This window comes from Phodopus roborovskii, unplaced genomic scaffold (genome assembly GCF_943737965.1).
Source record: "Phodopus roborovskii unplaced genomic scaffold, PHOROB, whole genome shotgun sequence".
Classification (NCBI taxonomy): domain Eukaryota; kingdom Metazoa; phylum Chordata; class Mammalia; order Rodentia; family Cricetidae; genus Phodopus; species Phodopus roborovskii.
Window position 1 is genome coordinate 3310642 of NW_026126693.1, and position 26264 is coordinate 3336905.

Below are 26264 nucleotides of genomic sequence, written 5' to 3' on the forward strand. Positions count from 1 at the left end.
CAGATAAAATATAAAGGAAAAATAGAAGTAACAAAAATATTGAACTTGAACACATACACACCAGTGTATACACTTAGACACTCACACCCCATGTGAGGCTCATGTTGTGTCAGGAAACATGGAGACACAGATAAAGCAAAAGAGAGGAAAAGAATCCATGTAGATGAGGGTCACATGGTGGCCATCACATTTCCCCATGTCTTACCCTTGGGCCCAGTGAACTGCAGGGAAGATGTTAGGCATGAGAAGGTAAGGCAGCTCTTCAGGTGTGAAGGGAATGAGAAGTTAAGGCAGCTCTTGAGGTGTGAAGGGGATGAGAAGGTAAGGCAGCTCTTCAGGTGTGAAGGGGATGAGAAGGTAAGGCAGCTCTTCAGGTGTGAAGGGGATAAGAAGGTAAGGCAGCTCTTCAGGTAGGAAGGGAGAAATGCTAAGTCTTTCCTGTCATGAGTTTTATTGCTCTTTTGACTCCTACTAGCTTCTTTTTAATCAGTTTTTTTCCAGATCAAGTTTTCAGGCAACAACCTAGATTCTGGCCCAGAACCTATCTTCATGTCATCATTTTGAAGCTGCTGAGAGTAAGGTCATCTCACGAAGGGTCTTCTTTTCTCTGGCCCTGTTCTGCAATGTACACTTTATTGACAGGATTTAAAGTAGTGGTATGCTTTAGAAAGAGCAATAGGGCTGTAAAATGGTGATGCTAATAATCTAGCTGTCTCTCTCCTCTATTTTATTGCCAGGGTAAAAGCAACAGCAGTCAATCATTCAGCCAATCAATCAATGAAAATAAATAAAACCACCTCCATGGGACTAGTGAGACCTGTCAGTATTGTTTAGCAAAATATGAGTCTCTTAAAACTTCTTAACAGCTACATAAAATCTTAAGTTGCTTTCACGAGGCTGCCTGAATGTTTGAAGAAAAGGTGAAAACATGCCAGCAATACTAAGATTTATAGGAATATTTTTAAAAAGAAAATTAGTACATAAAAACCCCGTGCCCTCCAAGTAAAGCTATTATAGACATGTGAAAACTAAAAAAGGCAAATGAATGAGAAGTATATAACAAGAGCATTACACATTTACCTTTCCCATTTGTATATAACATTTATTTTAAAGGTCAATTTATAAAATCCTAAGTGTTTAAATGTGTGGGTTATGAGTGATGTAAGAGTAAGGTAAGACATGGAGTCAGGTCTCCTTCCTCCTCCAGTGCAGGCCTGTAGTGCAGGGCAAGCCTGCAGTATGGAAGAAAGGACATCTGGCAGAACCCATCAGAAAATTCATGCCACATCTAAAGCTCCTCTGACAATAAGCCATTGTGGGTGGGAATCATATCTTTACCTGTTGCAGGTAGCTAATTTATTAGTTAAGGCATAAAATGAGTAAAAGATATTTTGTTTCTTTGGAAATGATTTTAACTCTCATTAAGGATCATCTCATGAATCTCATCAGTAGAGTTACAGAATGTCAAACCCAGAAAAAATGACATATTGGTAGCACCAGAAAGCCCCAGTGTATTCGAAGAAATAATTAAAACTCTCAAACAATTTATCTGGAGCCAGCCCTGGGAGGACAAAATGTCTAAGAACCATCTTTTGAATGTATGAATGTGTACAAGCAATGACATGTGAAGCTCACAACTAAGTGCATAACAATATTGTTTATACACCCAGTGCCAGAGGGTGCTGCTAGACTCACTAAAGTAGCAAGGTGTGGCTTCTTACAAAGCAATCTGAAAACAATCAAGACCTAACTTTGCCTGTTCCTCTAGCCAGGGATGGCTTCTGCAAGCTTCAATACACACACCAGACATTCCTCTTAGATCTGTTGTTCCTTCTTAACTCTATCGCTTGTAGCACAATAATTTAACCAGTTTCCTAATTTTAAGTGTCAGGTTAGATTCCTCCCCTCACCCCCATCTAACCAGACATTAAGTCCAGAATTTTCCCCTTGTTAATGTTTCCTTTAAAAGTACTTACTCCTTTTTACCTACCATGCCTGGTTTAGTGCAGTCTCTGTCTTGTCTCAGTGCCCAGGTCGGAATACACCCAAAGGCAGGAGACATTTACAAAAGAACCAAAGGACAGAACACAGGAGAGCCAGGCTTGGGAGAATACTGGAGGTGGTCTGAGAAGTTTGTGCCGAGGTACCTTGGACCCTGAAGATTACCAAGTACATGTGTGATTGTGAGGGCAACACTCAAAGATAGATCTGGATGTTATTATCTCTTCTTGTTTTATGCTTACAGACTTCAAACCCCTTCCACATCATCTCTTCCTATGGTGACTACTTTTCTTTCAGTTTTAATAACACTGCACCCTTTAGGTCTGCAATCATACATTACCCTTTGTTGACTTTTAACATTTCAAGCTACTCTTCCCTAATAAAACTTCTAAAGAACAGAAATATTTCCTATGCATTATCTATGACTCTTTATGGTGTTTAGGGATATCACACAGGATCTTACTAAAAGAAAGGAGGGAGGTAGTTTTAGCTCTGGCAGAGCACTTGCCAAGCAAGTTCAAGACCCTGAGCTCCATCTCTTGTACCAGAAAAAAGAAGACAGAAGTTCAGAGTTCAGTGGTAGAGGACTTGCCTAGCAACCAACCACAAGGCCCTGGAATCAGTCATCAGCTTCATAGAGAGAGAGAGAGAGAGAGAGAGAGAGAGAGAGAGAGAGAGAGAGAGAGAGAGAGAGAGAGAGAGAGAGGAAAGTTTAAAATACAGGAGGGGTAGCTGGAGAGGCGGCTCAGTAGATAAGGGTGCTTTCTGCTCTCCCAGGACCCAAGTCTCACCCAGCACTTGTGTTGGGCAGCTCACAGATGCTTTTAACTCCAGCTCCATATGATGTGACCCCCTGTAAGTGAGTTCACATAGATGTGTCATACATATGTACAGACACACATAAATAATTTTTAAATCCCTAAAAGGTAAGAACTGAAGGAATAAGTTTAATTTCTGTATCTTTAATAATAACAGTAGTAAATATTTCTTAGCATCATGCTGGCATACATTGGGCACTGCATAAATATCTTTGAAGTAGATGAAGGTAATTGTTTTGTTATTTCAATTCTTATCCAATGCAGCAATCAATTAATACTTGCTATACTGAAAAGCTTCTGATTGGCAAAGGACAACATCATTTGGACAAAGTAGCAGTGCAGCCTACAGAATGAGAAAAGATTTTTAGCAACTGCATATCTGATAGAAGGGTTCATAATATGTTTGTGTATCAAACATATATCAAAAAATCCAAATAACTCAATTAAAATGTTGGGTACAGATCTAAACAGAATCCTCAACAGAGGAAACTCAAATGTTTAAAAAACACTTAAAGAAATGTTCAACAGCCTAAGCCCTCGGGGAAATGCAAATCAATACTACTTTGAGCTCCCATCTTACACCTGCCAGAATGGCTAAGATCACACAAGTGACAGCTCATGATGGTGGGGATGTGGAGTAAGAGGAATGCTACTCTGTTGCTAGTGGGAGTGCAAACTTGTACAGCCACTGTGGAAATCAGTAGGGCAGTTCCTCAGAAAGATGGGACTCAATCTACCTCATGGTCCATCATATACCCAAAGGATGCTTCATCCTATCACAGGACACTTGCTCAACCATGTTAATTGTTGCTCTATTCATAACAACCAGAAATTTGAAACAATCTGGATGCCTCTCAACAGAAGAATGGATATAGAAAATGCTGTACATTTATACTATGGAGTGTTTACTAGGCTCTTTAAAGGTGGTATTTTGAAATTTCAGACAAATAGATAAAACTAGGAAAAAAATCATCCCAAGTGAGATAAACCAGACCCAGAAAGACAAATATGGTATGCATTTGCTTATATCTGGATATTGGCCATTATATAAATGATTACCATGATATAATCCTTAGATCCAGAGAGGTTAGCCATAGAGGACGGATCTAGGGGGAAAACATGGATCTGGGAAGGGAAAATAGAATGGTAAGGTGGAAGGGAAATGGGATTGAGAGGAGAGAGAGCTAGACTTAAAGGGTATTTGAGGGGGAGTATAGAAACCTAATTCAGTTATAGGAAGGTGATCCTAACGGAGTGCCCATATAATGAGGGAAATGGAACACCAAGTAGCCACCTCCTGTCACCAAACAGAGCTTCCAATACCAGGACTGGGTTTCATCCAATTGAGTTGTTGGCTGAGAGGGTCCCATGGGAACGCAGATTGTTGCCAAAACAATAGGTTTCTCTTCACAAACTGAAGGCAAGGCCCCATCGGGAGCCTTGGAGAAGTCAAGATTGTTAGGAACTAGCAGCCAGGGACGCTCATGACCATGTCATCACTACCTCAGCCTTACCTGGAGGCTCAAGCTTTACCTGGCTGCCAGAGGTCTCAGTTACACAGGCGCAAGCCCCCCTTTCAAAGCAAGCGTGCTTGTGCACCTCTCTCTCTCTCTCTCTCTCTCTCTCTCTCTCTCTCTCTCTCTCTCTCTGGCCTCTTGCCCTCTCTTGCTCCCCCCTTGCCCCTTCTTACCCCCTCTTGCTCTTTCTCTGCCCCACTCCGCTCTTTCTCTCTCTCTCCTGCTTTCGGTTGGCCACCAGCTACCCACTCTTTCTCTCCCTTCTCTCAATAAACTCCACTTGGACGCTGTTTCTTAGGCATTAGCTGCGCAGCAAAAGAACAACAAAGATGGGGCCTACACAGAACCTTCACCCACATGTTCTAGCATTTCTGACATGGAAAAGTCAGGCAGGGAACAAAAAGAAAAGTAAATACCAACACAGCCACAACATTTTTGATCTATAATCTGTCCTGCCTGTAAAATATGCTAGGGCAATGCTGACCCAACCCTCATAGGAATAACTAACTGATGTCCAATTTGACGTAAGGCACACTCCATGAGATAGAATCCATACCTGACACTCTTTGGGTGAACAAGAACCAAAGTCTAGATAGCCCAGAGACCTACAATTAAGCATAAAGTAACAATAAAATGACCCCTAATGACATTCTGCTATACCCATACATCAGTGTCTTATTCTACAATCATCAGAAAGACTTCCTCTTGTAGCAGATGGGAACAAATATAGAGACCCACAGGCAGATATTATGCATAGAGATCTTGGAATACACAGCTCTAAATGGGATGTCTTCATCAAATCTGTGCTCTTAGAGCTCAGGGAACCCTGAGGTAGAGGAGGCAGAAGGAGTTGGGGAGACAGGGGACCAAGGACACCAGGAGAGCAGTGTTCTTTGAATCAAGCAGGTAAAGCTTATATGAACCCAGGGACATTTCCTGTACAGATCTGCACCAGATCCTCTGCACATATACTGTAGACTTTAGTTTCTTTCTTTGTGGGACCCCGAATATAGAAATGAGTGGCTCGCTGACTCTTGTGCCTTCCCCTGGGGCTCTTTTATTTTTCTGTTGGCTTGTCCAACTTTGATATGATGGATTTCATTTTGTCTTATTACATTTTATTTTGTTAAAGAAAAGAAAGTCAACAGTAAAGAAAAATTAAAAGCAGCCAGAAAAAGAGATTGCTTACACTATGATAGTAGATTTCTTGTCAGAAAGTATCTGGTCCTAAAGACACATGTGGAAACCATTTTTTCCCAATGTGATAAATACAGTTTAAAGAAAGAGATACTTTTAAAGAACCTTGTTACAAAAACCTTATTTATTAGGAATTTTGTAAGAAGTAAACTAAAATGTTTTTCTCTGCTTACCCACAGTGAGTATTAGCCACTCCGCAGTTACAGGTCTCTGTATGCTGTTCTGACTCATGCATGTCTCTCCCCTGTGCCTCCAAGGGCATCAGCGGTCCCTGTTCTCTAGCCCTTGCCCAGCTATGTCAGTAACTTAGCTGTTGGTATAAAAATTATTTGCAGGAAAGGGGAAGGTAAAGACTGGCTTTGGATAACAGGATCAAGAAGCCAGCAAAATAAAATAATGTGCTCATGGCATTAAGATGAAGTGATTTCATAGTGTCTGGGTATGAGCAGAGGAAAACACCTGACACCCTGACACAGCCACACATGTAAATCAGTGCCACTGGACACAGGCAGAGCTGAATTAGCCATGCATAGACTTCAGCATCTAACATGGGGCCCACCAACAGGGAGAATCCTGGTAAATATGCTTCTAAACCTCCATTTCAACATAGCAGCCGCACACGTAGGCATCTACCCAAGATAAGTGAATTCCTAAGTGAAACCTGTGTAAAAAAATAATGAGATACCATGCAGCACACTTCATATTTATGAGCTTTACTTATTATTTGTTATACATTAAAAACTTTTTAAAAAGAACACTTTTTGCCCCTGATCCTGCTGCTCCTGTCTCCGGTCCCCATCGAGAGCCCCCTTGGAGCTCTGATACACCCCCACCCATCAACACCGCCAGCCTACCACCCCCCCCACCCTGTGCCCTACCCCACCCATGGTCCTGCCACTCTGGTTGAGCACTGGGACAGAGGATGGAGCCAACAGTCCACCCTACTTCGGAGACTTCTCTGAGCAACTCTGAACATAGGAGACCTGACTATCCATGCGGAACCACCAGTAATTTCCACCAGCTTGGTCTCTGACCCCGCCTCCAGTCCTCTGCTGGAGCCCCAGGCCCCTCCCAGAGATTCACCTATCTCTGCAGGTACACTCTGAGTTCCTGCAGGCAAGATACTTGACCCCCAAATTCTGGCCTCTGCCAAACAAAGAGGTCTCAGCTGGAGAGCGCCAGTTGTCTTATAGCTAATGCGATAAGACAACAAAAGGAGATCAAGGGGATCCAAATTGGAAAGGAAGAAGTCAAACTGTCTCTATTTGCAGATGATATGATAGTTTACATAAGCGACTCAATAAACTCTACCAGGGAACTCCTACAGCTGATAAACACCTTCAGCAAACTAGCAGGATACAAGATAAACTCAAAAAAATCAGTAGCACTACTTTTTTCAGACGACAAAGAGACAGAGAAAGAAATCAGAGAAACATCACCCTTTACAATAGCCACAAGCAACATAAAGTATCTTGGTGTAACGCTTACCAAACAAGTAAAAGGCCTATATAATAAGAACTTTGTGGCTCTAAAGAAAGAAATTAAAGAAGATACCAGAAAATGGAAAGATCTCCCATGCTCTTGGATAGGTAGGGTGAACATAGTAAAAATGGCAATCTTACCAAAAGCAATTCTACAGACTGCAATCCCCATTAAAATCCCACCACAATTCTTCACCGACCTAGAAAGGATAATAATCAACTTTATATGGGAAAAGAAAAGACCCAGGATAGCCAAAACAACCCTATACAATAAAAGAACTTCAGGAGGCATCACCATTCCTGACTTTAAGCTCTACTACAGAGCTATAGTTCTGAAAACAGCCTGGTATTGGCATAAAAATAGACAGGTAGACCAATAGAATCGAATTGAAAATCCTGATATTAATCCATGCACCTATGAACACCTGATTTTCGACAAAACAGCTAAAATTATACAATGGGGCGAGGACAGCATCTTCAACAAATGGTGCTGGCACAATTGGATGAGGGTGTGTAGAAGACTGCAGATAGACCCATGTCTGTCGCCATGCACAAAACTCAAGTCCAAATGGATCAAAGACCTCAACATCAATCCAGCCACATTGAACCTCTTAGAAGAGAAAGTAAGAGGTTCCCTTGAACAAATTGGTATAGGAGACCGCTTCCTGAACATAACTCCAGGGGCACAGACACTGAAAGAAACAATTAATAAATGGGACCTCTTCAAACTTAGAAGCTTCTGTAAGGCAAAGGACACAGTTGACAAGACCAAACGGCAGCCCACTGACTGGGAAAAGATTTTCACCAATCCTATATCCGACAAAGGGCTGATCTCCAAAATATACAAAGAACTCAAGAAACTAGTCAACAAAACACCAAATAACCCTATTAAAAAATGGGGTACAGAACTGAAGAAAGAATTCTCAATAGAGGAAATCAAAAAGGCTAAAATTAGGAACACCCAGGACAATTTATGCTGGTAGAAGTGCAGACTTGTACAGCCATTTTGGAGATCAGTATGGCGGTTCCTCAGGAAAATGGGAATTAGTTTACCACAGGACCCGGCAATCCCCCTCTTAGGCATATACCCAAAGGATTCACATCCATGAAACAAAGACATCTGTTCAACTATGTTCATAGCAGCACTATTTGTAATATCAAGAACCTGGAAGCAACCTAGATGCCCCTCAATTGAAGAATGGTTAATGAAGATGTGGCACATCTACACAATGGAATACTACTCTGCAGAAAAAAATAATGGTATCTTGAAATTCGCAGGCAAGTGGATGGCACTTGAAGAAACCATCCTGAATGAGGTAACCCAGTCACAAAAAGAGGAACACAGTATGTACTCACTCATATATGGATTTTAGACCTAGAGCAAAGGATCACCAGCCTATAATTCACATCACCAGAGGAACTAGGATACAAGTTGTATTCTAAGAGATTCATATAAAGTCCCTCACAGAACTGGGAAGGGACAAGTCCCCCAGAGCTCAGGTGAAGTGGGGGAGGACAGCGAATGGAGAGAGAAGTAGAATGAAATGAGGGGGAGGAGAGGAAGGCATGTGCGACCAGGAGGATTGAGCCTGGTTAGGAATAGAAGATAGGAAAGAGGGAGAGAGAGATAGAGACAGAGAGAGAGAACATAAAAGAGGGAGCCAATATTGGTTTGAAGATAAAATTGAACACAAAGAAAGGTCGAGGGAACTACAAGTCTGCTCCCAACTAACAATTTGAGCTTCCGTGGAAAGGCTATCATAAATGCCCTTCCCGCAGAGTGAGATCAACAACTAACTTCTCCATGGAACCCTCAACTAATGCCTGTTGAAAACAGGATCAAACACCCATACATAAACACTGAGTCGAACTAGAACCCAGATGCAGATGGAAAGGACAAGACCATGCAGCAGAAACACATACAGACAGCTTACCTGAACAAGGAGGAGCTAACGGCCACTAGACTGATAGCTGGGAAGCCAGCATGGGACCTTCTCAGGCCCCCCTGAATATGGGTCTCAGCCAGAAGGACTGAGCAGTCTAAGAGACCTCAGACAGTGGAGCCAGGATGTATCCCTGGTGCACAAAAGGACTTTGCGAACATATCCCCCATGGAGGGATAACTGCCTTAATCAGAGACAGGAGAGAAGCCCTAGTCCCTACTTCACATGACCTGTCAGATCTACATGACCCCAACTGGATGGCATTCCCCTACATATGGAGTTGGGGTTGGGGGATGGGAAGGGAGAGTGGTTAGGGTGCATGTGAGAGGGCAGAGAGGGTAAAAGGGAGGGAAGGAGAAAGGGAGGGACGGAGGGAGCGAGGGAGGGAGGAAGAGGGAACTGGGATCAACATGTAAAATAATAAATTAAATTTAAAAAAATGCTTTGACTCCAAAATTTAAGTTGAAGAACAAGTTACTGGGGAAAAGGATTTCTATTTTTGTTTCCACAGAAAATGAAAAGATGTGGATTCCTTCCAGACTAATGTGGTTTGATCAAGCCAGACCACCTGAAACAGAGTACAAGGTGATCCTACATTCAAAACAGCTGGACAAAGCAGCCTTACAGACTACAGCCAGGATTTCTGAATCTTCTTCGAATCCCCCATGACAGCGCCCCTTCCCAGCAGGAAGTAGTTTGGAAAGAACAACGCCCAAATTCCCAAATATTGTGTATAAATGTTTGTTTTCATTTAATTGGACTTTGTTATATAAAATAAAATAAATTAATAAAAAAGAACACTTTTCAACAGGACAAGTTGTACAAGTCCATCCAGACCTTAAGCTTAGGCATCAGTGGACAAGTGGATAAACCCATCTCTATATTTGGCCATAGTCCACTGATAGACTCACATGGTTCATCTCCCAAGTATTACCTGGAACAAAGTGGTTCCTGCTTTGATCTTATTGCTTTATGTAGTTATAATATTATCAAGGAGCTTTTAAGGTATCTTATGAAAAGATATTCAGTATCTATAAATGCCAAGAGAGTTGGGTGGACAGAGATATTCCTGCAATATACTGATGAAAGTGGGTGTTCAATAAGGTTCTAAAAGGTAGGGGATACCTGCAAAGGTTACAAAGTGTGGTTCATGGAAGGGATCATTTGGAGTTTAAGTGTAAATGGCACAGATTTTATGTGAAAATGCTAGTAGTTAGAATTTTGGAAAACCATTTCACATATTTTAATATATGGAGGTTTCCCTGGGCTTCTCAACTAATTATCTCTAAATTTAGGAACGTCTCTGATGAGAGGACCAACATCAAGACCATTAGGACCTAAGTGAATAATTAGATTGAAAAGTTGTCTAGTTCTAAATAGCAGAGGACAATGAATGTCACACTACACAGTCTTCAGTCAATGTCGGGTGACAGGAAAACAATACATCCTGCCACAGAGTAGAGCAGATCAACTAACTGTATAACTAGCATTAGCAATAGTACACACTGCATATGTGTCTGTTCTCAATGTGATGCAGTGTGGGTGTTTGTGAGTGGACTCCTGTTAGCTACCTTTCAGCTGTGATTGGAACTGTCTATCTTCAGACATAGTGCCTGCCAAATTCAAGTGTCCATGTGTTGGTTTTAGGCAGTGTAAAGATTCAAAGGGCATCACAACAATACTTATGAGCTTTAATATATATATACATATATATATTATATATAAATATATTATATATATATATATATATATATATATTCTTTTTCTTACTGGGGAAGGAACCCAGAGTCTCACAAATGCAGAACTGAGTACTCTACCTTTTTGCTGTACCCAGACCCTTAGTGATGTTTATTATACCAGTTCTGCAATAATTTGTTCTGCAAGACTTTGCAAGTTTGAGGAATAACTCCTAGGCAGTGAAGTTGCTAATGCTGACACTATACAGTAGGACATTGAAATGGTTAGCATGGTGGTTGATCTCCTAAACACCCTGTTGATCAGACTTGGTATACCTGTAGTGGTTATTCTCAGTTTTTAACTTGATGAAATCTAGAATTATTCATCAGACAGGTTCTGGGGCATCCTATTAGGTTAACTGATGTGGTAACAGACCTGCACTGTGGCTGGCACCATTCCTTGCACTAACATCCTGGACTACATAGAAAGGAAAACTGAACATAAGCATTTACTGCTCTTTGCTTCTGGATATTATAGGGCCAGCCATCCTTGTTCCTGATTTTGGTAGAAATGCTTTGAGTTTTGGATGTGGGCTTGCTGTAAATTGTCTTTATTATGCTGAGGTATTCCTCTTGTATACCTAGTCTCTCTAGGATTTTTATCACAAAGATGTTGGATTTGCATTAGGCTTTTTCTGTATTTCATGGGATGAGTGTGTGGTTTTTGTCTTTTTAACCTATTAATGTGATGAATTATGCCTATTGTTCTACATATATTGAACCATCCCTGCATCTCTGGAATGAAACCAACTTGATTGTGGTGGATGATCTTTCTGATGTGTTCTTTGATTCAGTTTGTAAATATTTTATTGGGAATTTTTACATATATGTTCATAAGGGATATTGGTTTATAATTTTCCCTTTTTGTTGTGTCTTTGTGTACATTTGGTACCAGGGTAAAGGTCATCTCAGAAAAGGAGTTAGGATATGTTCCTTCAGTTTCTATATTATTAGTTCTTCTTTGGAAGTCTGTTAGAATTCTACACTGAATTCACCTGGTCCTGGGCTTTTTCTTGTTTCAGAGATTTTTAACTAGTGCTTCTATTTCATATTATTAGTTCTTTGGAAGTCTGTCAGAATTCTACAATGAATCCACCTGATCCTGGGCTTTTTCTTGTTTCAGAGATTTTTAACTAGTGCTTCTATTTCACTAGGGTTATGTGCATGTTCAAGTTGTTTATTTCATCTTGATTTAACTTTAGTAGGTTGTATATGTCAGGAAATCCATCCATTTCTTCTAGGCTTTCCAGTTTGGTGAAATTGAAATTATAAAAATGTGAAAATCTTTTCCCAGTATGTGGGCTGCCATTTGGTCTTGTCCACTGTGTCCTTTGCCTTACAGAAGCTTCTAAGTCTGAAGAGGTCCCATTTATTAATTGTTGCTCTCAGTGTCTGTGCCCCTGGAGTTATGTTCAGGAAGCGGTCTCCTATACCAATTTGTTCAAGGGAACCTCTTACTTTCTCTTCTAAGAGGTTCAATGTGGCTGGATTGATGTTGAGGTCTTTGATCCATTTGGACTTGAGTTTTGTGCATGGCAACAGACATGGGTCTATCTGCAGTCTTCTACACACCCTCATCCAATTGTGCCAGCACCATTTGTTGAAGATGCTGTCCTCACCCCATTGTATAATTTTAGCTGTTTTGTTGAAAATCAGGCCCCCCTGAATATGGGTCTCAGCCAGAAGGACTGAGCAGTCTAAGAGACCTCAGACAGTGGAGCCATGATGTTTCCCTGGTGAACAAAAGGACCTTGCGAACACATCCCCTATGGAGGGATAACTGCCTTAATCTAGAGACAGGAAAGAAGCCCTAGTCCCTACTTCACATGACCTGTCAGATCTACATGACCCCAATTGGATGGCATTCCCCTACATATGGAATTAGGGTGGGGGATGGGAGGGGAGGGTGGTTAGGGTGCATGTGAGAGGGCAGAGAGGGTAAAAGGAAGAGAGGGAGGGAGGAAGAGGGAACTGGGATAGACATGTAAAATAATAAATTAAATAAAAAAAACAACTGAACAGAAAAGAAAACTAAAAAAAAAATTAAATAAAATCTGAATTTCTTCATTATCGGTTGTATTGTCACCCTTTTCACCTCTAATTTTGGTTAGGTTGGTTAAAAGTTTGTCAATATTACTGATTTTCTCAAAGAACCAACTCTTTGTTTCACTGAGTCTTTGAATTTTTTTTTCATCTGCTCTTTCCAAGAATTGTTTTGTTGTTTTGTTTTACTAGAGCTTTCAAGTGTTAAGTTAGTGATATGAAATGTAGTCACTTAGTGCTATGACATTGTCTCTTTGAACTTCTTTCTGCTTTCATCATGTCCTATGGATTGGGGTATATTATGTTTTTATTTTCATTCAATTCTATAAAGTTTTCATTTTCTTCTTGATTTTGTCTTGATCCGTTCCCAGTTCCTCCTCCCTCCTCTCCTTCCACTCTCCTCTCCTTTCCCCCATTTCACCTCCAATCCATTCCTCCGAGAGGGTGAGGCCTCTCCTAGGATGTCAACTAAGTCTGTCCTATCACCTCATTTAGGCAGTACCAAGGCACTCCCCCCCTCCCGTGTCTAGGTTGAACAAAGTATCTCTCCACAGAGAATGGGTTCGGCAAAGTCAGTTTGTACATCGTAGTTATATCTTGGTCCCACTGCCATCGGCTTCATATACTGCCCAAGCTACACCATTGTCGCCTGTATTAAGAGGCCCTAGTTCAGTCCTATGCCAGCTCCCCAGCCTAGTGCTGAGTCAGTGATCTCTCACTAGCTCAGGTCAGCTAATTCTGTGGGTTTCCCCATCGTGGTGTTGACTCCTTTGTGTGTTTTATTGCTCCTCCCTCACTTCGATTGTACTCTGGGAGGTTTGCCCAATGGTTAGTTATAGATCTCTACATTTGCTTCCATCTGTTTCTGGAAGAGGGATCTAGCTTTTCTGGGGTTGTGGATTGTAGGCTAGTTATACATTGCTTTATGTCTGGTATTCACTTGTGAGTGAGTATATTCTATAGTTGTCTTTGTGGATCTGGGTTACCTCACTATGTATGTTTTTTTCTAGTTCTGCCCGTTTGCTTGCAATTTTAAAGATGTCATCATTTCTCACCATTGAGTGGTACTCTGTTGTGCAAACACCCCATTTTCTTTATCCATTCTTCAGTTGAGGGGCATCTACGTTGTTTCCAAGTTCTGGCTATTACGAATAATGTTGTTATGAACATAGGTGAGCAAATGTTCTTATGGTGTGAATGTGCCTCATTTGGGTATATGCCCAAAAGTGGTATTGCTGGATCTTGAGGTAGATTGATTCCTAGTTTTCTGAGAAATTGCCATACTGATTTCTACAGTGCCTATACAAGTTTTCACTCCCACCACCAATGTAAGAGTGTTCCTTACCCCACATCCTCTCTAGCATAAGCTGTCATTGGTGTTTTTTATCTTAGCCATTCTGATCAACATAAGATGATCTCAAAATTGTTTTGATTTGCATTTCCCTGATGATTAAGGATGTTGAGCATTTCCTTAAGTGTCTTTCTACCATCTGAGATTGTTCTGTTGAAAATTCTCTTTTTAGAACTGTACTCCATTTTTAAATTGGATTATTTGGTAGTTTGATTTCTAGTTTCTTGAGTTCTTTGTATATTTTGGAGATCAGCCCTCTGTCAGATGTGGGGTTGGTGAAGATCTTTTCCCATTCTATAGGCTGCTGTTTTGTCTTGTTGATCATGTCCTTTGCCTTATAAAATCTTCTCAGTTCCAGGAGGTCCCATTTATTAATTGTTGCTCTTAGTGTCTGTTACAATTAGGAATTGGTCTCCTGTACCAATGTGTTAAATTGTATTTCCCACTTTCTCTACTATGAGGTTCAATATGGATGGATTTATATTGAGGCATTTGATCCATTTGGATTTGAGCTTTGTGTATGGTGATAGATACAGATCTTTTTTGCATCCTTTTGCATGTCAACATCTAGTTATACCGGCACCATTTGTTGAATATGCTTTCTTTTTTCCATTTTATGTTTTTAGCTTTTTGTCAAAAATCAGATGTTCATAGGTATTTGGGTTAATATCAAAAGTCTCAATTCAATTCCATTGGTCCACCTGTATGTTTTTATGCTAATACCAAGCTGTTTTTATTACTGTAGCTCTATAACAGAGCTTAAAGTCAGGGATAGTGATGCTTCCAGATGGTTCTTTATTTCACAGGATTGTTTTGGCTATCCTGGGTTTTTTGTTTTTTCCATATGAAATTTAGTATTGTTCTTTTGAGGTCTGGGAAATATTTCCATTTTCTGATATCCTCTTTAATTTCATTCTTCAAAGTTCTTGTCATATAGGTCTTTTACATATTTGCTTAGGGTTACGCCAAGATATTTTATGTTATTTGTGGCTATTGTAAAGGGTAATATTTCTCTGTTTTTGTTGTTGTTGTTGGTGGTGGTGGTGGTTTTTTTTTTGTTGTTGTTGTTTTTCTCAGCCCATGCATCATCTGTATATAGGTGGGCTACTGATTTTTTGTTGTTGTTGTTGTTAACCTTGTATCCTGTTACATTATTGAAGGTGTTTATCAATTGTAGAAGTTTCCTGGCAGAATTTTTGGGGTCACTTATGTATGTTATCATATCATCCATAAACAGCAAAAGTTTGACTTCTTCCTTTCGAATTTGTATCCCCTTGATCTCATTTTTTGTTTTACTGCTCTAGCTAGAACTTCAAGTATTATACTGGATAAATATGGAGAGAGTGGACAGCCTTGTCTTGTTCCTGATTTAAGTGGAATCATTTTGAGTTTTTCTCCATTTAGTTTGATATTGGCTTGCTGCATATTGCCTTTATTATGTTTAAGAATGTTCCTTGTATCACTGATCTCTCCAAGACTTTTATCATGAAGTGATGTTCCATTTCATCAAAGGATTTTTCCACATCTAATGAGATTATCATGTGGGGTTTTTTTCCTCAGTATTTTTATAATATGGATTATTTTTGACGGATTTTCCTATGTTGAACCACCCTGCATCTCTAGGATAAAGCCTACTTGATCATGATGGATGACTTTTCTGATGAGTTCATGGGTTCCATTTGTCAGTATTTTGTTGTGTAGTTTTGCATTTATGTTCATGAGGGAAAACTGGTCTGTAATTTTCTTTCTTAGTTGTGTCTTTGTTCTGGTAGAACTCTGCACTGAAGCCATCTAGATCCCGTATTCTTCTTTCTTTCTGTCTGTCTTTTTCTTTCTTCTTTCCTTTTTTTTTTTTTTTTTGGTTGGAAGCCTTTTGAAGACTGTTTCTATTTCCTTAGGGGTTATATAGGTACATTTGATTTTTGATGTTATTTAATGCCAATGTTCTCTATTCAGTTTTTATCTGGATGACCTATCTATTGGTGTGAGTTGGGTATTGAAGTTGCCCACTATAACTGTGTGAGGGTCACACAAAATCACTTTATGTGATTTTAGCTGTAGTAGTGTTTCTTTTATGTACTTAGTGCCATCATGCTTGGTGCATAGATGTTTTGATTGGTGGTTTTTACTTTAACGAAGAGGTTGTGTTCTTCCCTCTCTTTTGAATGTTTTGGGGTTGAAGTCTAATTTTTCAAATATCAAAAAAAGTACATTTGCCTGATTCTTGGTTCCATTTGCCCGAAATATCCTTTTTCCATTCTTTTACTCTGAGATGAAGTCTGTGGGTAGTGGGGTGTGTTTCTTGGACACAACAGAAAGATGGGTCATGTTTTCTAATACAATTATGAGTTTTTATCGGGAAATTGAGGCCACTGAGTGAAAAGCATTTATTAATTCATGTTATTTTGTGATTTGTGTGGGTTTTTCTCCCCACTTTTGGCTAACTGTTCTGGAATTATTTATTTCCAGTGTCCCCTTATATGTAGTAAACCTTCTTTTCTGTAGCGCTGAATTGGTGGACAGAATTGTTTAAATATGCTTTTGCTATGATACCTTTTCTTTTGCTGTTGATCTGGTTGATAGTTTTGCTGGGTATAGTAGGCTGACCTGGCACCTGTGTTTCCTAGAGCTCATAGAACATCTATCCAGGCCTTTTTGGCTTACCTTTATATGTGACTTGGCCTTTTTTCTTTGTAGAATTTAAAATCCTTTCTTTGTTCTTACATTTTCTGTTTCTATTATGTGACATGGGTAGTTTCTTTTCTGGGCCTGTCTCTGGTGTTCTGTTTGTCTCTTGATAGGCAACTTTCTTTAGATTGGAGACATTTTCTTCTGTGATTTTGTTCAAAATATTTTCTGTAACTTTGACCTGGGATTCTTCTCCTTCTTCTATAGTTATTAATCATAGGTTTGGTTTTTTTTTTCATAGTGTTTCATTTCTTGAATTTTTATTTATTAATGTTTTCCTTGACTGGTCTGGACATTTTCTTTAAGGCCTGAAATTTTCTCTTCCATGTCTTCTAATCTGTTGGTGGGAGTTACTTCTAAGGTTTTCATTTGAGTTTTTCATTTCCTGTTTTGTTTCAGTTTAGGATCCTTTAGTGACTCTATTTCTTTGTTAAATTCTACTTTCACACCTTGAATTGTTTTCACTATACCATTCAACTGTTTGCATTTTCATGGATTTTATTAAGGCATGTATTCATATCCTCTTTAAGACCTTTAAACATAGTCATAATTGCTATTTTGAAGTACTAGTCTTGTGCTTCAGGCAAATTGCTTTGCTCAGGACTTCTCGCAATAGAGTTGTAGTCTTCTGAAAGAAGCATACTCTTGTGATTGCTCATATTTGTATTTTTACCCTGGGACCTAGGCATCCGGAGTCATGGCATATGAAGTGTTTCTTGGTATAGGTATCCAGTTTCATCTTTGTTGGGCAAGTGTTGTCTTTGGTTACTCTGTCCACTCTGGTTCCTAGTCAAGTGTGGTAGCTGTGGGATCCTTGAATCAGTCAAGTGTCACAGCTGTGGATCCCTAGCAGAGTGAGGTTCTGTGGATCAGCAAAGTTACAAAGGGCTAGAGATGAGCTAGAAGGGAAGGCCAAACATGGAGGCCAAGAAGAACCAGTTGGACCCTGGGTTATGGCTAGATTTCTTATCTTCATTTTATTAGCTAGTGAGTATAGAACATATGATAATTGAAAAAAACTTAGATGTCATGCACCAACCTCTGAAATGCACTTAATGGACAGTATGTATGTAAATATTATGCTTTAAAGAAGCCTACATACTGTGTGTTATCCCAGAAGGAAAAGCAGGACCCACTTCAAGACTTTCAGCCTGTATGTATGATTAAGGCCTAGAGCAGCTATGTAACAGTTTTGACAATGACACAGATTTTAAATTTTTAGGTGGGTGAAGATTAGGTTTTACTCTAGTAATAATATACAAAGAAACATACCTCATGTAGACACCGGAAAGCTGGTGTTTCAGCTAAATCGACAAGCCGCTCCTCTCGAATATTAATTGTGGGCACTATGACAGAGGGGAGTTCCTCCTGGCCCTTTTTGTGCTGCTCCTTTTTTGTTTTTGCTGCTGCTGCTTTCTCCTCCCCATCTTCGTTTTCATCTGTGTCAGTGTTACTGTCTTCCATTTTTCACAATTCTAAAATAAAATCAGTTCATAGTCAACTAAAATAAGTCAGTCTGTCTATCTGCCTACCTGTCTCTCTCTTTCTTCCTCTCTGGAACAAAGCCCAGGCCTTGAGCATGCTATGCAAATTCTCCACTACCTCCATATACCCTCAGCTCCATATGCCATACATTCAGTCTATTGATGCATTGAGAAAGAAAAATATATAAATAGGTTTCTTCCATGAGAAGAAACTAAGTTTCTGAGTATAGTAGGCACTTAAGAATTATTTATTGAATGGACAAGTATAACTTTTCAATTAAAATGTACAATAAAAAACTAGGGGCTAAATCCCTTGCTCCAAGCAATAGGGTAAGTTCTGGTCTCCAGGAAGCACACCACTGCAGGGTGGGCATGGCCAAATGTTTATAATTCCAGCCAAGGGAGGCAGAGTCTGGACATCCCCAAGTAAGTTGGCTATGAGAGGCTAGCCAATCAGCGATCTCCAGATTTTATTAAGAGACCCTGCCCCAAAGGATAATGTGAAGAATCAATCAAAGAAAATTCTGGATATCAACCTGGGGCCTCCACATGAATACTATCCCCCTCATGTGAATCTATATACATACAAACTATTCATAAATGTATTTCCTAAAATTATTAGCAGTGACTTTTGAAAATATAAACCAACAGCCAGCTTGAGATCTGGGCATGGGAAGGGTGAGGGGAGAGAGAAACGGGTTCTTAGGAAGCCAAGCAGAGGAACAGGCACAGTATTCTCAGCAGGATTAGAACATGTCTAATCTCCAACAGTTTTTCCAAGGAGCAAAAGGACTGTAATAAGAAAATGGATCACACATGACTATGGGCAGGGCCTCTCTAGCTACCTACTAAATTAATCACACTTTGCTTTCTGATACTACTATAGCATGTAGTTTGTCAATGCTTCTGTAGCCACACTTAAAAATACTGTATTATTATTTATTATGTTTAATATTGTCTCTTGTTGTGGAACATTAGTTTAAGACATGTCACATTTATTTATACTGTGGAATAGTTGCTTAATGAGGCAAACATGTGTTGAATTCTTTTATGTTGCATCCATTTAACTCTATAAAACTGTGTTACTTTGCCTACCTAAAACACCTGATTGGTCTAATAAGGGCAATAGCTAGGCAGGAGAAGGATAGGTGGGGCTGTCAGGCAGACAGAATAAATAGAAGGAGAAATCTAGGATAGAGAAAGTGAGGAGTACTAGGCAACAAAGCAAACCTCAACAGATACAAAAAAATTTGGAATAACCCCCTGGATCTTATCAGATCACCATGGTTTAAAGTTAGAGTTCAACAACTACACAAATTGCAGAAACCCTACAAACTCATGGAAAGTGAACAATGCTCAATTGCACCATTCCTGGGTCAAGGAAGAAATAAGGAAAGAAATTAAAGACTTCCTAGAATTCAATGAAAATGAAGACATAACATACCCAAACTTATGGGACACTTTGGAAGCAGTGCTACGAGGGAAGTTCATTGCACTAAGTGCCCACATGAAGAAATTGGAGAATAGTCACACTAGGGAATTAACAGCATACCTGAAAGCTCTAGAACAAAAAGAAGCAAACTCACCCTGGAGGAGCAGACTCCAGGAAATAATCAAATTGAGGGCTGAAATCCATAAAGTAGAAACAAAGAAAACAATACAAAGAATCAATGAAACAAAGAGTTGGTTCTTCAAGAAAAACAACAAGATAGAAAAACCTTTATCCAAACTAACCAAAAGGCAGAGAGAGAGCATGCAAATCAGCAAAATCAGAAATGAAAAGGGGGGAATAACAATGGACACTGAGGAGAATGAGGAGTGAGAAGAGGAGAAGAGGCTCCGCCCCCCTCTTCTCTAGGGCCAGCTATACAGTCAGCCACAGAGTAAGAAGGAAAGAAAGGTATACAAAATAAAGAAAGGTAAAAAACTCAGAGGCAAAATGTAGTTAGGTAGAAATGAGATGATTTAAGGTAGAAAATCTGTCTAGAAACAAGCCAAGCACAGGACAGGCATTCTTAAGTAAGAATAAGTCTCCGTGTATTTATTTGGAAGTTGGGTAGTAGGCTCCAAAGAGGAAAAAAGAACCAACTACAGTCTCCCTAATTATACTCCTTAAACAGGAAACTGCATTTGCCTAGGTATCTTCAACACCCAGAAAGTAATACACAGAATAGAAGGTGTACCAAACAATCCCGCTAGTCTTCTCATTTTATAACTGCACCTTGAGTTTTCAGATGTGAAATGCTAATACTAAAGCAATGAAGCAACAATAACTCATTCATTAATTTGTCCAAGGGGGAGTTCCAGTGGATCAACATTGCAGCTCTTCCCTGGTTCCTGTCACCAGCTTGGAAAAGCTTCCCCCAGACCATACCAGCAGGCCTCCTTGACGAGCTGCCCAATGCAGTGCAAAAAGGAGATGGGGGATATAAAAAACAAGAAAATTTTACTATGAAAATTAGCCTAAATATATAATTTACCACATTTAACAATGACATATGAAAACAAAATAAATACAGACATGAATTTCAAGAAAATATTATATAATAATTTTATATAAATTAAATAATAGTGTAGTGACATTTTGCCTGGTAATAAGATTTTTGTGACATATTCAACACTAAGTTCCCTTTTAAAAGGGCCAGGCCCATCTCCCATCTTTCCCCCCTTCTCTGCTTCTCTGCCTGTCTCTCTATCTCTCCTTCTTCCTCCCCCCTCTCTTCTTCTGTTCCTGTCCCCAGAGACCTTCTCCCCTCCCCTCCCCACTTTTCTCATTTACTTTCCCCTAATAAAAATTGCTCCACCCAAGCTCTGTCAAATGGTGTCTTTCTTTCTCTCACATACCATTTTTTTTAATTACAAGGAATTACAAGGAAAAAACACAATGAAAAATGTTCTTCCTTGTTAATTCTTAGCTGAATGACAAAGATTCATTTCTGTCAAATTCAATAACATTGACATTTAATTTGTATGTCTAAGTGTGTAATACTGTGGTAGTTTTCAAAACTGGAGCTATTGAACCCCTAAGGGATTATGTTAACCTCCCATATTGTTTATTGCAACCTTTGCAGTTGCTTCAATTTTGTAATAATTTACTAAAATGTTTCCAGACTAAAATGTTTTCCGCTTGAGTGTTAGCAGCTCTGCCCTTAATGATGCCAATTTGTATCCGAGTCCTGGCCTAAGTGCCATAGGACTCCACAGTGCCCCAAATCACACTCAGGCAGGCAGCTGACACAGGCCACAGGGTCAATAGCTCAACACCCACACTGCTGGCCATAGCCACAGGCTCAGTTCTTTGCTTGTGCCCACTGCTGCATGGCGGGTTTCTCCAGTTCAAGTGTATGCTTGTTTGTCCCAACAAAACACAAGCTAAAAAAGATAATTAGTAAACATTTGAAGATGATGACACATGGCATCAAGCCAGGTATCTTCTGCTATACAATATACACAATTGCCTGGATCACATATCTAGGAAGGCAGATGTACATATCAGCCACTGATTTGTTCTAAGTAGAGCCGGAGCAGTTTGTAGGTGGACCCCTACAAGGTGCCACTGATCCCATGTAGAAGGCTCTGCCCTTCTGTAGAGAATGTGGAGAAGGTGCCTCCCCTGAAGGAAAGAATGCCAGTCTCATTAACTGTTCTTTTAATTCCAGAATTGCATGGATATGTTCTTAGTTAAAGAAACCATCCACATTAATACTCCTTTCAGAAAAGATACTGCCACTGTCTTCATTTTCAGGTCTTGCGATTGCTGGTCCACACCATCTCACGTCTGTCTTACGAGATTTGCTGAACTTGATGACAATGACACTTTGTCCATTCAAATGGAAGGCACACTGTTATATGAACCAGAAAGTTTGGGAAGGTTCTGGTTCTTGAATTTACTGGTCAAGTGGCCACAGACATATCATTATTCATTGAATTTTTTCCTCTGTCAAATGAAAATACCAATAGCTAAGTCATCTTATTTTAGAAAGCCATAGCTTTGAGCTTCTGCCTGGCCATTTCTAGTCATCTCCTGTCATAAGTTAGACATGTATTCATTTCCTTTCTCTGGCTACTGCAAGTTTCTTCATAGTTGGTAACATATGTTTTCACCAGGAACACCAGATTATCTGTGTTTATGTGATGTTAGTGGCTTCTGATATCATCTGGACTCCCCCTTAAGCACACACATTTGTTCATTGTTTAGAGTGCCATAAGCCACTCCTTAATGTAGCTGCACCATGAGGTATTAACATATGGGAAGTTTCCAGCTTTTTGCCTTTAGAAAAGCATTAGAAAGCACAGCACAACTACTTATTTTATAAGCCCCTGATTATAATGGCACTAATTGAAAACTGAAGTTGAGGCAACCTTCCCAAAGCATTGTACCCCCTTGGTGTGGGACTGTTTATGTAGGCTGGAGAGATGGCTCAGTGGTTTAGAGCACTTGTTATTCTTACAGAGGACTTGGTTTTGATTCCCAACACCTACAGACAGCTAAAAACTCCAGAGCATCCTGCACTGGGCATGCATTTGGTGCACAAATATGCATGTAAACACTCAAATTCAAAATTTTTAATTTAAAATATTTTAAAAGATGAATACTATGCTACATTTGGACAAATTTCCCATCTACTGAAGTTCTCCATCTTTATTCTCTTGAACATTCTAAATATTTGAATACAAGCAAAGCATTTCACATCATATAGTTGCACCATAACAGAGCTCTAGGAGACATTATCAGACAGACTTCAACATATGAGTTTCCCATGGGTATAAGGAAGGGTGTTCAACATTTCCCGTAATCAGGAGGAAACAGATCAAAAGGACAGTGAGGCAGCACCACACATCCACCAGGAGGCCTACTGAACAAAAGCCGAAGAAGATATAAGCTAAGTTTTTATACACTCTTAGCAGAAATCTAAATTGGTAAAATGATTATGCTACACACTGTGGACTTAATGAATTATAGGCAAATGGGCTTAGAGTCAGTGGTGTTACTTCTCCTGAAGAACTAAAATTGTGATCTCCAAGATTTACCAGCACTTTCCCGTTTGTTGCCAGTCCAGTGCCACTCACAAGAACTGAATTATAGAATTAATGCAGTGTCATAGTAGATGAATGATAAAAGAAATGTAATCCATTTACACAATGGACACTAGTCAGCCTTCAAAAGAAAGGGGATCCTGATGTTTGTAATTGTCATAGTTCGGGTTTCTATTGTGAAGAGACACCATGACCACAGCTACTCTTATAAAGGAAAACATTTCATTGGAGCTGGCTTACAGTTCAGAGGTTTAGTCTGTTACCATCATGGCAGGAAGCATGGTGGCCCAGAGGCAGACTTGCTACTGGAGAAGTAACTGAGAGTTCTACATGCAGATATGCAAGCAGCGGGAAGAGAGCGTGGCACTGGGCCCTACATGAGCTCTTCAGAACTCAGAACCACCCCACTGTGACATACTTCCTCCAACAAGGCCACATCTCCAAATAGTACAATTCCCTATGAACCTATGTGGGCCATTTTCATTCAAGTCTCCACAGTGATGTTATGGATAGAACCAGAGATCATTATTCAAAGTGAAATAAACTGGACAGAAAGATGTGGCTGGCTGCTCTATTCTAACAGACCCATAGAAACAGATCTGGGTGGTGGTTATGAGAAATTATGGGTAATGTGGAGTGGTGGCTACAGGTATGAAGTTGAAGTTATTCCCAGAAAATTATATAACATAATGCCCACAACTAACAATAATTTAGATCTACTTAAATCTATTTCAAGTTATCTAGGTAATTCTTTGGTGTTTTTGTTTTTGAGACAGAGTTTCAGCTGGCTTGAAACTCAGAGATTTGCCTGCCTCTGCCTCCCAAGTCATGGGATTATACGTATGGGCCCTCACCCTGCCTGGTAAGTATTCTTAAAAACTCAACATCGTGAGAGTAAAAGAGGGAATATCATATTGCTATGACTTTGATGATGCTGATAGTCTCAAGGGCATATAAAAGTTAAATGCTTTTTTTTCATATGTTACCTTGGCCATGGTGTTTTGTCATGAGAATAGAAAGACAAACACCCTTTTTACAAAGTTAGGCAAGATTGTAAAAGCCACTGACTGCCTGACTCATAACTCACACCTACTGGAGAGCTGCTTGTTTTTACAGCTACTTCTGGTGGTCTGAAGGAATGGCTTGGGAAGAATGTGAATTTGGTGACTAGGAGGCACCACAGTGTCATGGGCAGGAACCAGACACCATGATGAGCAATACTAGATAGACAGTAATTTGATTTCAGGCGGTTCATAAATGGATGGCAAGGCTAATTAATAAGAGTCACAAGCAGACATCTTAAAACACTATAACAGACAGAAGCTCATACATGCTTCAGCTGCAGCAGCTGGGCTGAGAGCATCACATACTTCCAGGAGCATCATTGGCACAGCAAGCTCTAAAGGGCAGCTGGAGGGTAGGGACATGTGCAACTCTTCCAACTCTTCGCTGGAAGAGTTTGAAGAGGAACAAAGTGGCCTTGCCGCGCCTCACATGGACGCTGCCCAAGTTCTCGATGCACAGAGAAGCAGAATACTTCTGAGGATAAGTGAAGTGAAACTGAAAGGCTTCGTTCCTATCTCAGAGGAACAGCTCACTCGGTGTCTCTCACTTCATGTGCGGTTAAGATCAAACCCAAAACGGGAAGCTTCACAAAGAAAGAAAATGAAGCAAGGAACGTGGCAGGGCCTGCCCCATTTTGTAAGACACACCACTTCCTTCTCTTTCAAACCCAGCATAGGTGGTCAGCATTTTGCTTTAATTTTGAACTCTTAAGGAAAGTTTTCTCAACTTGCAAGGAGCATGCAAAAAATGGAGCAAGGCTGCAGAGTGGGGCTCTGAGGTAAGATGGCAATGTTCCAGTTTCGAAAGGCACAGTAAGGAACCATGTCCTCTTTCAATATTACCAGCCACAGGACACACAAGTTTTGGTCCCTTTAGAAGTAGCATACTATAATATGGAAGTCACACATGTTGTACTTCCCTCCTGGGTCCACATACTCTCTGATCATTCTGTGTTGTGTAACCGAATCCTTATTATTGGCAGCAAAACACGATCACATGTTCCTTTCCCCAGAAGCCCAGTGCTATGGGTTACCAGGTGTTTGTTTCTATAGTAACGAGCCAAACATCCTGGAGGAAGGAGGAACTCTGGGAAACTTCTATTTATTTATTTTTATTTAAGTTTCTAAAAAATATGTTTTTAATCATAGAAGTGTTGAATGGCTGGTAAGAAAATACTGGTAAATAGTTGTGAGAAAAAGTGCCCCTCAAATCTTGAACAGCTCTGTGATCTTATGTTTATTTCTTCTGAAGAACACATTAAATGTCTTACTAAAAGTCCTTCCTAAGGAGACATTGGTCTGCAAGATGAGCAGTTTGGAACACTGGGCAGCCCATCTTAAATGAGGCACACTCAGATTCGTTTACTGGACAATAGCAGTATCAGACACTACCAACCTGGCAATCCTAAATGCAGCAGGTAAAACGACTGCTTTTTCATGAAGAGATCTTTTATTCTTTGAACAATTACCCAAGATTCATTATTATTATATAAAGACTAAGTTAGATTAGAAACATTTTTCTAAAGCTATAGAGAAGATTTTAAGAGAATGGGGTAAAAAGCTTTGTCATTGGAAGGCCTAGGAAAGCAAGCCACGGCTTCTTTCTGTCTCTACAAACAACATAAAAAGAAAATAACCTCCAAAAGGGTTGTGGTTGGCAGAGAGAGAGGGGGAGAGACAGAGAGAGAGAGAAGGAGGAGGAGGGAGGTTGTTTCTGAGAGGAAGGTCCAAGTGCACATGCTGTTGTTAAACTTTCACACACACACACACACACAGTTAGACCCTACCAATGTGCCTGTGTAATCAATGAAGAATCTTCTACTTGCCTATGATCACAAAGAACTTGAGGTTATGGTCTAAAATAAGTTCTGTTCCGTGGGATGGAAGGATGGATGGCTGTGCTG

The 26264-nt window shown here is 40.0% G+C and overlaps 1 protein-coding gene across 1 annotated transcript in view; it reads right to left on the reverse strand.

Moving 5' to 3' along the window:
• The window catches only part of Ccdc146 (coiled-coil domain containing 146), a 146493-nt gene that overhangs the window by 107721 nt on the left and 12508 nt on the right, over positions 1-26264 (reverse strand). The window contains exon 2 of the mRNA XM_051174808.1: positions 18048-18250. Within this exon, the coding sequence (XP_051030765.1) occupies positions 18048-18239 (192 nt within the window). The 5' untranslated portion in view covers positions 18240-18250. The remainder of the gene's footprint in view (positions 1-18047; positions 18251-26264) is intronic.